At 57.0% G+C, this 13,795-nt stretch overlaps 1 protein-coding gene across 1 annotated transcript in view; it reads right to left on the bottom strand.

Annotated features, from left to right (window-relative positions):
* The window catches only part of SMTN (smoothelin), a 23,693-nt gene extending 10,566 nt beyond the window's left edge, over nt 1-13,127 (bottom strand). The window contains 12 exon segments of the mRNA XM_006894798.1: nt 4,808-4,980; nt 5,165-5,475; nt 5,477-5,513; nt 5,516-5,677; nt 5,771-5,842; nt 6,437-6,509; nt 6,600-6,914; nt 7,853-7,956; nt 8,035-8,113; nt 8,223-8,316; nt 8,637-8,785; nt 13,077-13,127. Coding sequence (XP_006894860.1) covers nt 4,808-4,980; nt 5,165-5,475; nt 5,477-5,513; nt 5,516-5,677; nt 5,771-5,842; nt 6,437-6,509; nt 6,600-6,914; nt 7,853-7,956; nt 8,035-8,113; nt 8,223-8,316; nt 8,637-8,785; nt 13,077-13,127 — 1,620 coding nt within the window.
* Between the last annotated feature and the right edge of the window lie 668 nt (nt 13,128-13,795).

Raw genomic sequence — 13,795 nt, 5'->3', positions numbered from 1 at the left:
TATTCCCTGCTTTCAGCCAAGATCCATCTAACATCAGCTACAATATCTCTAGTACCACGACCCCTTCTGAAACCAGCCTGGACTTCTGGTAGTTCTCTGTCGATGTGCTGTTCCAGTCGTTTTTGGATAATCTTCAGTAAAATCTTGCTTGCATGGTTCAGAATTAAGAGGCACAATGCAAAGTGGACTGGAGGAGGAAGGGTAAGGGAGAGAGAAAATTGTGCAACAATGAATGTAAAAAGACAGTGAACTGAGGGAAGGGATGGAGGAAAATGTGCAACAGTGAATGAATGAAAATCTAATTTTCTGTAAACTTTCATTAAAAATCACAATTAAAATATTTAAAAATTAATAAGAGGCAAGGATAGTCAAACTCTGTCTCACATATTTTGCTCTTGTTATCAAGAGGGACCAGACCTTGGAGAAGGACACCATGCTTGGAAAGGCGAAGGGTCAGCAAAGGAGAAGACAGATCTCAACAAGATGGATTGACACAGTGACTGCAACAGCAGGCTTAATGTAAGCATGCTGGAGACTGTGAAGATAGGTTTCTTGTGCACAAAGCTGCTATGAGTTACAGCTGACTTGATGGTACCTCTCAACACTTAACATTCAAAGAAAGGCTATCCAACAGAAAGCAGAAATGATCAAACAATATCGTTAATATAATCATGATTACAGCATTTTTTTCACCAGTGAACCAGAAATTCAAGCCAGATTCAGAAGAGGATGTGGAACAAGAGAAAAACATTGCTGATGTCCTATGTCTCTTGGCTGAAAGGAGACAATACCGGAAAAATGTTTACCTGTGTTCTATAGATGATGCAAAGGCATTTGACTGTGTGGATCATAAGAAATTATGGATAACATAGCAAAGGATGGAAATTCCAGGACACTTAATCATGCACTTGTAGAACCTGTTCCCAGAGGGAGTGGTTAGAATAAAAAGATGCTGTATGGTTTAAAATCGAGAAAGTTGTGTGTCGAGGTTGAACCCTTCTTCAATTTGTCTGCTTTATCGGAGAAGGTGGATTATAAGAACAAGAACGAGGCATCAGTGTTAAAGAAAAACTCATCAATAACCTACAATATTATGCAGATTACTTGAAACTTTACTTGCTATAAGAGGACTCGAAATACTTACTGATGAAGTGCAAAGATTATATAGCCTTCAGACTGGATTAAACCCCAGCAGAAAGTAAAATTCCTTACCATGAGACCAATAAGCTATAGCACGATCAATAGAGACAATAATAAGCTTATCAAGAATTTAATTTTACTTAGATCCACAATCAGGATCAAGAAATCAAACAACGTGCCCATCGAGGAATAAATAGATAGAAAAACTATGGTACATTCTCATAATGGAATATTATGCAGCATTGAAAAACAATGAACTTGTAAAACATTACACAATATGGGGAAGTCTGGAGGACATTATGCTGAGTGAAATATCTCCATCACAAAAGGACAAATACTGCATAACACTGTTGTTATATAAGACAGACACGGGGGTGGGTGGGAGAAGATGGATAGATAATGAACATGGCATTGGAACAGATGAAGGGAAGGAGTGTCTGAAGGGAATATATGATTAGGCATTATATGTATGACAACAATCTGAAATAAGAGTGTGGGTTGGCCTAGGGGAGGGGGAAGAGAAGGAGAAAGAAGAAAATGTGCAACAATGAATGCATTTTTAAAAAAATATAAAATTCTAAAAAGCTAAGGGGAAAAAAATGAAACAATGTATTTCATTTGGCAAATCCACTATAAAAGATCTCTTGAGAGATGTCACAAAGATGTCACTTTGGAGACCAGATGTGACATGCTATTTACTTGAAAACTATTTAAAAAAATACCCAAGCCATGGTATTTAAAATTGCCCAGTGAGTAAGAAAGACAGAAGAAGAATTGATGCCTTTGACTTATGGTGTTGGCAACAAATATTGAATATACTATGGACTCTCAGAAGGACAAACAAATCTGTCTTAGAAGTTCAGCCAGAGTACTCCTTAGAAGCAAGGGTGCAAGACTTCATATCCTGGGACTTTGAACATGTTATCAGGGCCCATTGTAGAGGTTCATCTAGAAAGAGGAAGACCCTCAAGGAGATGGATTGACCCAGTGACAAAGTGGACAATTGTGAAGACAGTGCAGGGCTGGACAGGGGTTGTGCATAGAGTCTGTATGATTCGAAACCAACTTAATGACATCTAAGAACACCATTTAACAGAAGGGAAAACTGAGGCTTGGGCAGCCAAGTGACTTGCCCTGAGCTTCACTATAAACTTGGGCCTTAAGCGTCAGAACTGACAGAGCCCAACTCCTGAATCTCTGTTTCTTCTGATGTTTCACTCCAGCCTCTTCCAGGCAGGCTCTGTACTGTCCCGCGTGTTTCTGAACCTGGGTCCTCCTGGGCCAGTGCCCAGGCTGCACATGTTCCCCACTCCCACAGCCAAGGGGCCTGGCCAAGAGCCTGTAGGCTCCTGACCAGGTGTCTAGCGGTAGCTGCGCCAGACCTAAGTCCTCTCTCATCTCCCCCTGTGCCCATCCCGGCTGGAATTCATCCTCTGAAAGGCCTGTCGCTTCAGTCTAGTGCCTGGTCTCACCCTGTGCACTGGCCCCTGCCCCTGTGGACAAGCCCCTGGCCCAACTCTCAATGCCCCGCCCCTCCTTCCTGGCAGGCTCTCTCGGCCCAACCGCCTCTGCAGTAAGGAGAGCCGATATGACAGCTGTCTAGGGAGGCTTGGCTCCCGCCGGGGCAGAGGTGGGGCTGGGGGGCTGGGCCGTGGCCAGGGGTTACCAGGGCAGCTGCCACACACGACAGAGGGCTCGGAGCTTGGCACCCTCACTCCCCAGTCTTGGAGCCTCTCCTGGGATGGAGAGGTAAACTGAGGCTCCAAGAAGGTGGTGGCACACCGGAAGTCACTCAGCAAGGGACAGAGCCTGCTCTGCTCCACCCCTCCCCCAGTGTGGAGGGACTTACGAGGACGCTGTTGCTGCGGGCAAGGCTGGCAGAGGAGCGGCGGCAGGAGCTGAATGCAGGCGGGTGGGCCACAGGGGTCCCCGCATCCTCAGCCGCCTGGAAGAGGGCCTCGGGGTCTGCTGCTGCTAGGAGCAGCTCGCTGGGTTCCAGCTCCGGCTCGAGGTCAGATACCAGCGGGACCCCCAGCCGCAAGCTCAGCACCTCCACCTGCCTGACCAGTGCATCCAGCCTCCGGCCCAGGGCTGCTGTCTCCGCCCGCAGGTCTTCCGCTGCCCGGGCCACTGGCTCCACGGCTGCGATAGCAGCCTCGGCTGCCTGGACCACCACTGCCCGGCCTGCCTCGGCCACTGCCTGCAGCTCTTCCAGTGCCCGGCCCAGCTGGCCCTCAAGGGCTGCCGCCAGCTCAGACCCGGGCCCGGGTACCCCTGGCATGGTGGTGGCAGGGACTGCGTAAGGGTGGTAGAGGGGACAGAGGCAGGGACTGCTGCCTCAGGCTTTGCAGTTGGCCGGAGGGCGAATGCAAGGGCAGCCGGCCTGCCCCGCCCCTGCTGGCCTCCCAGTCAGCTGGGGGCAGCCAGCTGGGGCTCAGGCCCAAATAGAAACCTATTCTGGGCTCCCCTGTGGAGGGGCCTTGTGGGGGAGGGGTGGCCAGCCCAAACAGGCAGAGGGCCAGACCTGGCCCTGCCAGAGAACACAGAAGCTCCACAAGACTTGGCAGGTTCTGAAGGATGACCTGTCCACAGGTGGGGCGCCTGCCTGAGCCAAGACGATACGCGTTAGCTGTGGGGGATCCCACTGCCTGGCTACTTTGCCCAACTGCTGGAGAAAGTGCTGCCCACAAGCAGGACACAGAGTCAGGACTCGCTTCATGTCCTTGGCAATGTGTTCCCTGGCCTGTCTGTGGTTCTCACCTCCAAGCAGAGAGAAGGGCCGATAGATAGTCAGGCCTTCTGCTTTTCCCTGCCTTTCAGAGGGGAAACTGAGGTGCATCAGTAGTGTGAGACCCAGGACTCACTAAGACACCTCACATCCACCCCAAGGGGCTCAATCTCCCTTCTTGCCTAGTTGGGTTCCACTTTCTGGAAGAAAAGGGTGCCCTCCTTACCTACCCTTTCTTTGCTGCTCCTGAGAAAGCCCAATGCTCCGGCCATCCCAGCGCGGCCAGTGTCCTATTCAGCTCCCAGTGCCACAGAGAAGGTATTACCTGGGCAGCTGGTTGGCCACTGGCATCCCCTTCCCCGGCTGAGCTCCCCACCAGCTGATCCCAGGCTCGGGAATGAATAATGGAAGGGTGCTGCGGATTCAGTTCCCCCTGGCACCTGCTAGGCTGCCTCCCCTAACCGGCAGCCCCTGCCCGTCCCCCTTCAGTGCGCCTGTCCAACCACCACAGGGACGCTGTCGGAGGTGTTGATCAGTATCTCTCACTCTCCTGAAGGGCCAGGGCGACCCTGATGAGCAGATGAGCAGCTCTTTGGAGCCCATGTCTGCTGTACGGTAGGAGCAGGGGCCACGGGGCAGCCATAGCAGGAGGTACGCTTGCTTGTGCCTCAGTTTCCCTGTCTGTTTAATAAGAATAAACTAACAAGTTTTGGAGGAAGGACTGGAGATCCTTCCAGGGTGAGTTTCTGACATGCCAGGTGCTTGATATTCTGCAGTCTGGCCTTTGCTTTGCCACCACCTTCCCATTCTGGGCCTCAGTTTCCCTGGCTGTGCACCGGGGGAGGAGAGGAGTAGGGGAACTCGGCCAACCCCATGTTCCTGAGCGGTCTGAGAGTGACGGATGGTGAGACAGGCCCAGTGGGGCGAGGGGGTGCTCACCTTAATGCTGCAACCTCCCCGGCCACCAGGAGAGGCATGGCTGAAGCTGGTGACATGAGTGATGCTTCCCAGACGGGTGAGGGTCCCAGGGCCACTGACATGGGTGACAGTGCTTGTGCCCCCACTGCTAGTGCTGAGGAGGGTAGGGGGCGCCCGCAGCCCCAGTGTCACTTCTAGGGGAGAGAGGGGTCATTGTCAGTATGGGAGGGTGATGGAAGGGCCAGCCCCAGGCCAAACTTGACCTCAGTGCCCCCTTTGGAGACCCCCTGAGCCCCGGTTGCAGTATCCCGTCCTCCGTGCAGAAGAGGGTGGCTGCGAACACTTTGCCAGTCAGTGGCAGCCAGTGAGGAGGCCTACCTGCCCTCTGGCCGCTGGTGGGCAGCAGTACCCGGCCCGTGGAGGCCTGGCCACGGCCATCCTTGATCTCGATAGTGAAGGTGGTCTTCATGCTGCCCCCTGGCTCGGCAGTGCCGGCGGCCACGGGCAGCGGGACACTGGGCTCCTCTGAGTGGGTGGTGGGCCCCCCTGCTCCGTTTTCAAGGGGCCTGGCCGCCAAGCCCCGCCCCCTGGGGCCCTCCTCCCGGGGGCAGCTCCGAAGTTGAAGCTGCGCCAGGGGCCTGGCTGCTCCTGATGGCTCCTTGGTGTGTGAAGAGGAGGCGTCACTGGGGACCCTTGAGGAGGAGGCAGGGGTGGTGCTGAGTAGGGAGGGGCCTGGGATCCTTGCAGGGCTGGGGGTGCTGAGGGCCACTCGGGGTGGGCCGTCCTGGAGCCTGGCAGCCATGGGAGAGTCGGATGTGAACTTGCGGACGCGGTCCCTCACCGAGCCAGCCCGCTGGAATGGGGAAGGTCCACTGGTTACCGGGGTGGACTCTACAAGGGACAGGAGAGTAGTCAGTTGTGGGGTGGGCCCGGGACTGTCAGGGGCCTGGGGGAGTGGGGGAGGGGAGTGGGAGTGGGCCGTACCTCGGTTCTGGGCCGGCTGGCGGGGGCTGAGCATGGACACAGAGCGCTGGCAGGGACGGGGTCCAGACAGGTCTGGCAGGTTGGGGTGGGGGTGGTGTCCAGGTGGGGGGAGAAAAAGGAAAATAGAAGGAAGGGCTCATCTGGAGGGGGTTCATGCTCTCCCTGCACATCCTCCTGTACCCCCAACTCCTCCTGGACTCCCCATACTCTCTAGCCTCCCCATCTAGGGGCATCTCTTCCAGGGAACCCCCTCCCCACTGACTCCAGGATGATCTAGACACTCTGGGGCCAGGACGAGGTGTGGGCTGGAGGGAGGGTGCCCAGATCGTCCTGGTTGATGGGGCCGGGGGACGCCCCCCCTGGCCAGTGCTGCCCACGGCTCCAGCCAGGAGATGGGTGTGCTCCCTTATTGGGGAGAAGAATGTGTCTGAGGCCTGTTGCCTTTCAAGGCTGTGGGGAGGCCTCCGGCCCTGGGTGGGGGTGGGGGGTGGGCCTGGCCAGGGACACCTCAGGGGCAGTGTGGGGAGTGTCGGGGACTGCCTGGACCTGAGGAGGCTGGGGCTGCTCAAACACAGGGCTGCCCAAACCCTTGGCCAGGCAGGAACAGGGATGCCAGGGGAGGGAAGGCAATTGTCTGGAGCCAGCTACCCCTGGCAGGACCCTCACCTGTTCTCTTTGAGTTGAAGGCACCTTTGGTGGGTTCCTGGGCAGGAGCGGGCTCTTGTGGTTCAGGCAGAAGCTGCAGGGGAACATGGTATAGGCAGGCCCTGACTCCCCCACCCCCAACTTGCTCACTTGCTTGGTATCCCTGCCCCTTGTCCAAACTCACCTTGTTGACCTGCCTCTCAGTGGTGGGTGGGTCTAGTGGCTCCAGAGGCTTGGGGCTGGTGTCCCCAGGTGAGCTGGGGGGCTCCGGGCTGCCCAGAGCCTCAGTAGCAGGGCATGGGGTCTTAGGAGGCTCCAGCGGAGGTTCAGGGGAGGAAGTGCAGGGCGAGCTGTTGGGTAAAGTTGGCGAGCTGGATGGGTCCTCAGGAGGGGCCTGCAGCAGGAGGGTCACTGTGGTCACATCCTGGTTGGTCCCCTCAGGGGCTGGAGCTGGTTCTGGGACCCCTATCGGCTGCTTCTGTTCCTCTCGCTCTGGAACCTGTGTGCAGTGCGTAGAATGTGACCCGTGCTCCCCAAGCCTCGAGTGTTCCACCTGTTCATTGAGAGCCAGGCCAGCAGGCACCCAGGGCAGGGCATGCAAAGCAGAGGGGCTGTGCACGACTTCCTGCGGGCACACCTGCACAGACATGGGCGCTGGCACGCTCTGTGCAGCCTTTGAACTCAGTGTTCCCATCTCCTGACACTGCTGAGCCAGGAACAGCTCAGGGAGGACCTGATTTTCTAGGTCCAAGGTTAGGGGACAGCAGAACACCTTCAAAGGGGACAGGTCCTAGCTTTAATAGATCCCTGCCCCCAGGCCCCTGACCCTTGGCCTCAGTCTGTTCAATCCCAGGTAAAGGAGGGCTCTTGTCAGGACTAGGGCCCAGCGGCCTCTGCTGGCCATTTCGGGAATGATCTGGATTACTCAAGGCTCAGGTTGGCCCTTCACCCCTCTGCAGGGTCAGGCCTTTCCCTGGAGAACAGACTCAGTGGCCTGTGCTCCACGGGCAGCTGGGGCCTGACGCAGACCCAGGAAGCCCAGGAAAGGATGAGCCCTGTGTCTGGAGGCGGAAGGCAACCTTCCAAATTGGGTTAAGCAGGGTCAGATTTGCAATTCAGGGAGATCCATCTGATTGCTGACTGGAGGGTAGGGGTACAGTGAGAGCACAGGCAGGGGTGGGGAGGTCAGCTGAGGGGCTGACATAGTCCTCTGGGAGAAGGAAAAAGGCCATGGGGTGCAGGACCTGAACCTGGAAGCAGCACAGACGGGCGGGCTGGCTTGGAAAGAAACACTCAGCAAGAAGCTAGGAGGGTCTGGGGCAGGGGAATATGATTAGAGGGTGCCTGGGAGAGGGAGCAGAGGCCTGAGAGAATGCCCTAGGGAACCCCTAAGCCAGGCTGAGAGCCCCCTCAGTCCAGCGGCAGCCGTCCTCTTACGTTGCCTGCAGTCCGTTCCAGCCTGTGTGCTGCCCGTCCCTTGCTGTCCTCTCTCGAACCACCAAGGGGACGCCCGCTGCACAGTCTCCCGGCCAAGGTGACGGCTGGAGGGAAGGAGCAAGTGTCAGGCAGCTGGGAGGAGCTGTGGCCACAAGACAGGGGTGACCAGGTCAAGCTCCTACCTTCAATCTCTTGGGCGCGCACCCGGCGGATGGCGGCTCGGATCAGCTTGCGTTCCTCATATTCTGCGGCACCTCGAAGCTGTGGGTGAGAAGCAGGCCGGGGGTCAGGCGGCATGGAGCTGGAGAGGGTCTGGGGTCTCCACTGACCTGGCTTGCCCTACCCCCCGCTGCCCGGGACCGAGCCTCACCAGCGTGGTCAGTTCCTCCACATCGTTGATGGACTCCAGCTGCCCCGCCAGCCGAGCCAGGGCCGCCCGCTGCTCGGCCTCCCGCTGCTGCGAGCTGGGGGAACAGTGTTTGTGACCACCGCTGACGTGGTTAGGGCACCGGGGTTGCCAGAGGCAGAGGTTGGGGGCCAAGACCCTCCAGCTACACACTGTGGCCCTGGGCACTCACACCACACATTCAAAGTACTGTTCACAAGAGCATAGCTCAATTCCAGCCCATACTCATTCGCGCAGATTCCAAAAGTGTGCATGGCCCGCCAGATGGACAGTGACTGGTGACAGACACGAGAACAGGGATGCATGCTCCTGCCTGCCTGGCGCACACACACCACCTCCACCCTCACCCCCAGGCGTGTCCAGCACCCCACCACTCACTGCAGCCAGTTCTCCTTGTTGTCCTGCCGCTCGGAGCGGAAACGCTTGGATGCCAGCGCCTCTTCCTCGCGCTCCAGCTCCTGTCGCTGCAGCTCGCGGATGGCTGAGCGGATGCGTCGCCGCTCTGCCAGATCCGCGGTGACCTCCAGCTGCGTGAGGGTGGGCAGGGTTGAGGGGCCAGGTCATTTCGGCTGCCAGGGGTGGAGGACTGGCACCAGCTGCCCACAGCTCTCTGCCTGGGGCACAATGAGGGGCCTGTCTCCACTCCCTCGGTGCCAGGCCCTTCACGTGCCTGCCCGCCTACCTAGAGGTTGGGGAGAGACCTAGTTCATGGTGCCAGGCATTCCCATCATCCACTGTACAGCTATCATGGTGGGATACCTCTGCCTGCTCCCCATGTCTCTATTATCAGACCCCCAAGAGCCAGAGAGACACAGCTGGAGGGGGGGCACCCTGTGAGCACCTGACAGTGTCCCTGGGGAGCGAAGGATGTGGCCTGGGCAACAGGAGTCCAAGCTGTAAGCAAGAGGGACTTCCACAGCCCTAGATCCAAAGCACCTCTGGCCTGTCCATCTACACTGGACATAGGGCCAAACTGAGGCAGGGCAGGACCAAGATGAAGACTGGAGGAGAAGGTTAGGAGTCTTAGTGGGGTTATGCTTCCCTCTGTGACTAGCTTGGACTTAACCACCATCAAAGGGACTGAAGTCCTGGATGGAGTTAGCTGGCATTCGGGGCTTAGAAAGGATGTCTGTGGGAGATGGGCATTCTCATCTGCTTCTCAGCCCTCCGTCTCTGGGAAATTGGTGCTGGCTGGTCCGGCCAGGCCTGGAGAAAAGCAACTCAACTCGCTGCTGCTGAGTTGGAATGAACTTATGGTTCACCTTCCAGCACGTTTCTGGGGGCTGTAAATCGCATGAGAGGAGATTGCCCATTTTATCTTTCTCCTGGGGGACCACGAACCGCTGGAGAGGCACCAACTTTGGGGTTAGCAGTGCAACTCCCTACAGACCAGGGCTCGGCTAATCTCATTGCCTCCCCATCTGGCAGAGCTGCTTCACAGCCTCTGGTGGCTTAAGGGAAAGAGAAGGGATAAAGGGACCCCAGTTGGGACAGAAATAAGTCAGTCTCTGGTGTGCTCACCAGCCAGATGGCCATTCAGCAGGTCAATGCCCATCTCTGAGAGAGGTTTCAGTAGAAGTTTGGATCAGCCTAACCCAGGTATGAGGTTGCCTGTCCCACCCACTCTAAAGACAGTGGACAGAGTCCTAGAGGGACAGAGACCTCCCTGGGTCACTGTGGTTCTGCATTCCTAGGGATGTGAGGAGGGGGTTCCCTGATGTGAAAGCGGAACCTTGGCTGGCTCCAGCTCCAGTCCAGTCCTGGGTGGGTGGTCTGGAGTACCTCTCTGTGCCACATGGGGACAATGGCAGTGGGTGGCAGCAGGGACAATGACTCAGGGCCCCTTGAATAGCTGGGATGCCTCAGTACCACCTCTTCACTTGGTTCCAGGCAGGGGAAGTGAGGGTGACAAGAAGAATGGGCTTCCCAGAGGCATTCATACCATTTACTGAGCACCAAGTTGCAGGGGGTCAGACGCCGTGCTGAACCCCCTCATGTCCTGAGCTCACAAAATCCCCAGGAAGGGGGAATTTATTACTCCCTTTGACAGCGGAGGAAACCAAAAATGAAGGGAGATGATTTGCCTTAGGTGTCCTGGATGGAGAATACGGGAGCCAGGGCTTGAACCCAGATTTGAAGGGTTGGTCCTGGGCTGGGGACAACTTTGTTGGCCACCTTGGGAGCCTGTGTTGGGGACCTGTACTGAGGTGCCCTGGGCCTAAAAATAACCCTTGTTGCTGTAGACTCAGACTGACTCATAGCTGATCCCCCAGTGGATTTTCAGAGGCTGTAAATCACTTTCTTCCACAGTTTTCTGCCCTGGGCCCAACTAAGCCATTTAGCAAAGGGAAGGGGCTGATTTGGGGGCCTGGTCACTTCTACAATCCCTGGGAGCTTCCCTGTCACCCTCTGGGAAACTAGAAGCTGCAGCTGGATCTAGAAGCTGTAGCTGGTTGGGGGTGAAGGTGGGGTGTGTGGGCAATTTCCCCTCCCCCATTGATCAGCCTCCCACGTGACCTTTCCTTGTGGGCGGGAGGCAAAGGTCCACCCACGGTGTCCCCCACTGTGTTCTTCCGTCCCCACCCCCTTGGCCCTACCTCGGTGTACGGAGGGGGCTGGGTGGCCGAGGAAGTACAAAGGGCCATTGTCCACTGGGGGGAAGGGGAAGAGGATGGGGTGGTTTCCGAAACTGCCAAGTGAAATCCTCCAGGGAGGCCAGAAACGTTTCCTAGGGGGCCAGGCCTCCAGATACTTTCTCCCCTCGCTGAACGGAGCCTCCCGCAGATGTCCCCGCTCGTGTTTCTCTGGGCCTCAGTTTCCCCTCCAGTACAACAGGAAGGGGCTGTCCAGGCGTTGCCTCCTGACCTCGCCAGGGGGCGCTGAAGGGCCGCACGCCCCCTCTTCCCGGGCGCCGCCCGAGCCTCGCCCACTCCGCCCGCGCTGGGCGCTGCAGAAGAAGCCAGAGTGGATCCAGGCCCTCAGCCACCCCGTGGTCCCCGTCTCCACAGAGAGGAAAGTGAGGTCCGGGGCATCTGAGTGACTTCTGCAGGTCACCCAGCTAAGGAATGTCAGGACCAAAGCCGTGGATGAAAGCAGTGGGGGGCTCCCCGTGCTGCCATCAGCCACGTGTCCGTAGGCAGGTGCGGGATCAAGAGGTCCCTACCCCGGGGGATGGGGCCAGCGCAGTGGGCTCAGCCTACCCTAATAAGACCAGGCCCTGCGGGGAGGGGTGGGGACGCTCCAGTCCCTGCCCTGAGGCCAGCCAGGGGTCAGTAATGTCCAATGACCAGCAGAAGAAGAGTCTTTGGGTTCCCCAGACTGATGGTGTCAGGGCCAGAGCCTGGTTTTCCAGAGAAGGGATGTTGGTAGAGGTGGGTAGACTTCAGAGAAAAGCACTGGTCGACCACAGTCCCCCTCAACCTTCTCCCCCATGCCTAAGTTTTCTCTGGAACTCGTTTCTAGCCCCCAAACACTTGGCTGGTGAACCAGGGTGAGCGGGGTCAAGTCCGGCTGTCTCTATGTCTAATGTCCTCGTTTAGAACCTTCTGCTTCTAATAACCCCATCCCTCCCGAGGTGCACACAGTTGGCCATAAGTGGCAGCAGACACTCAGCGAGTCAAAAATGGGGACCCACCAGCGATCAGACAGCAGCTGACCCTGGGTCCAGCTTCTGTTTCCAGTGGTGGGTAGGTCAGCCTTTTCCGGGGAAGGTAAATCTTGAATTCCCTCCTTGGACTGAAGTCTGGGGCTCTGAGGTGGTGCTCTGGCCCCTCCCTCTGGACAGCTGCCCCTGGGGAACCTTTATTGTCCCACAGCCTCTCTCTGCATGGCCCCCACTGTGATCGCACACAAGGGGCCTGCCGAGGCTCCACCTTCAGGAGGGTGTCCACTCACGAGCTGCTGGGCTTCCTGTTCAGCCGCTAACAGTGCAAATAGACCTGGTGCCCACGGCACTGCCCCGCCCTTCACTGCTGGTCCACCCACTAAGAGGAAGACACTGGGTGGGCCCATCCTGCTTCCCCCAAAAGACCTGTGCCTATGCCTCATTCTAATCCAAGCCAGCTCTGGACCTTATTTGTGTTCACAATTTCCCTCCTCCCCACTTTACAGGTAAAGAAACTGAGGCTCAGAGAGGGACTAATGGTAGGCCCAAAGTCTCAGAGCTTAGAAGGGTCCTCAAGACCTGTCTCTGTTGACTACCCATCCCCTGTGACCTCCTGGGCTCTGAGCTGGGTGTCCTGGCTAGGCTGCTTGTAACCTGCCCTTCCTGCTCCAGGCACGGGCCCCAGTTTCTCTGCTGTCAGCACATTCTGCCCCCTCACACCTTGTAGTCCCCGAAGTGGCTCTGAGGTTCGATCCTGTGCAGCCTCTTCCTAGTAATTTTCTTGAACAGGTGATTTTGCCCGTGAGCGTAGCGTCCTTCAGGCTCTGGGGCCACTGTGGCCAGCTGTGCAGTGGTATGCCCAGCACCAGACCTGCCCCCTCATTCTCCCCCCCCCGCCTCCCCGTGGCATTATTACCATTTCACTGCCCAGATTGCTGTTCAGGTGTGGCATCCTGGCCTCCCCACACCTGTAGCGGCACCCAGGTTGGTCCCCAGCAGTTACTGTTTAAACAGGTGGTGGCAGTGGGGGGCCAGGAGGGCTGGATCTTAGCACCTGGCAAAGGCAGGCACATACCATGGGGGCCTCCGAATCGGCCAGGCAGAACAGGCCAACCTCTGTCCCTTTCCCTCCCCCTGGCCCCCTCACCCGCTCCTGCCAGCTGAGAGGGAGCCTGGACTGGTTCTGCCTCTCTAGTCACGATGGGGCCACTTACCAGCTTCCGCAGGGCTCCCTCATCCAGGCCAGCCAAAGCATCGTCCGCCATCTCACTGGCTGTAAACTTCGTGTGTCTCCTTCTGGTGAGGTCCCCAGGGCCTCTGTGGCACTTGACACCAGCTCAGGGGGTTCTGTGAAGGACAGACAGGGGTCAGGCCTCCTGTGGCCTCTAGAAATCACTCTCAGTTGAGCTGTCTTCCCTTCCTCTGACCATTTACACTGGTTGTTATCTTGTCCATAATGGGGCGCCTCCTTAGGAAGTTGCCCTCTGCCCAAGTGTGGGTTCACTTGGAAAATTCACCAAACCAAGAGTAGGGGTGTGTTAAGTGTGTATGTGTGTGCTTGCCAGGGATCCCTGCTGGCAGCCTGTGTTATTGGGCTGGCCTCTCATTTCAACTGAGTATCAAAGAAGAGCAGGGACTTGTAACAAGTTGGAGCCCAACAAGGTCCACCCAAGCCCTGCTTGCCACCAGGGGGTGCCCATCAGGCTCTGCAGTTTTCCTGCTCCACCCACCTATGGGTGTGCGCAGCTCCCACCCAATCTAAAAATTAAATCCATGTCCAACTCCTGGCTGCTGCCACTCCCAACTTCCCCAGGTGGCTTAAGCCACTGGAGATGACACCCTGTCTTCTGATATTTGGCATCAGCCCGTTCTGCTCACACCACGTAGAACACGTGTCAACCTTCTTCATAAAGTCAGGTGTCCCGGCAGCCTG

The sequence above is a fragment of the Elephantulus edwardii genome, unplaced genomic scaffold (assembly GCF_000299155.1).
Source record: "Elephantulus edwardii isolate Elephantulus edwardi_28Jun2011 unplaced genomic scaffold, EleEdw1.0 scaffold00151, whole genome shotgun sequence".
NCBI classification, from domain to species: Eukaryota; Metazoa; Chordata; class Mammalia; order Macroscelidea; family Macroscelididae; genus Elephantulus; species Elephantulus edwardii.
Note: the sequence above shows the minus strand (reverse complement) of the source record. Positions and strands in the feature narration are given on the sequence as shown.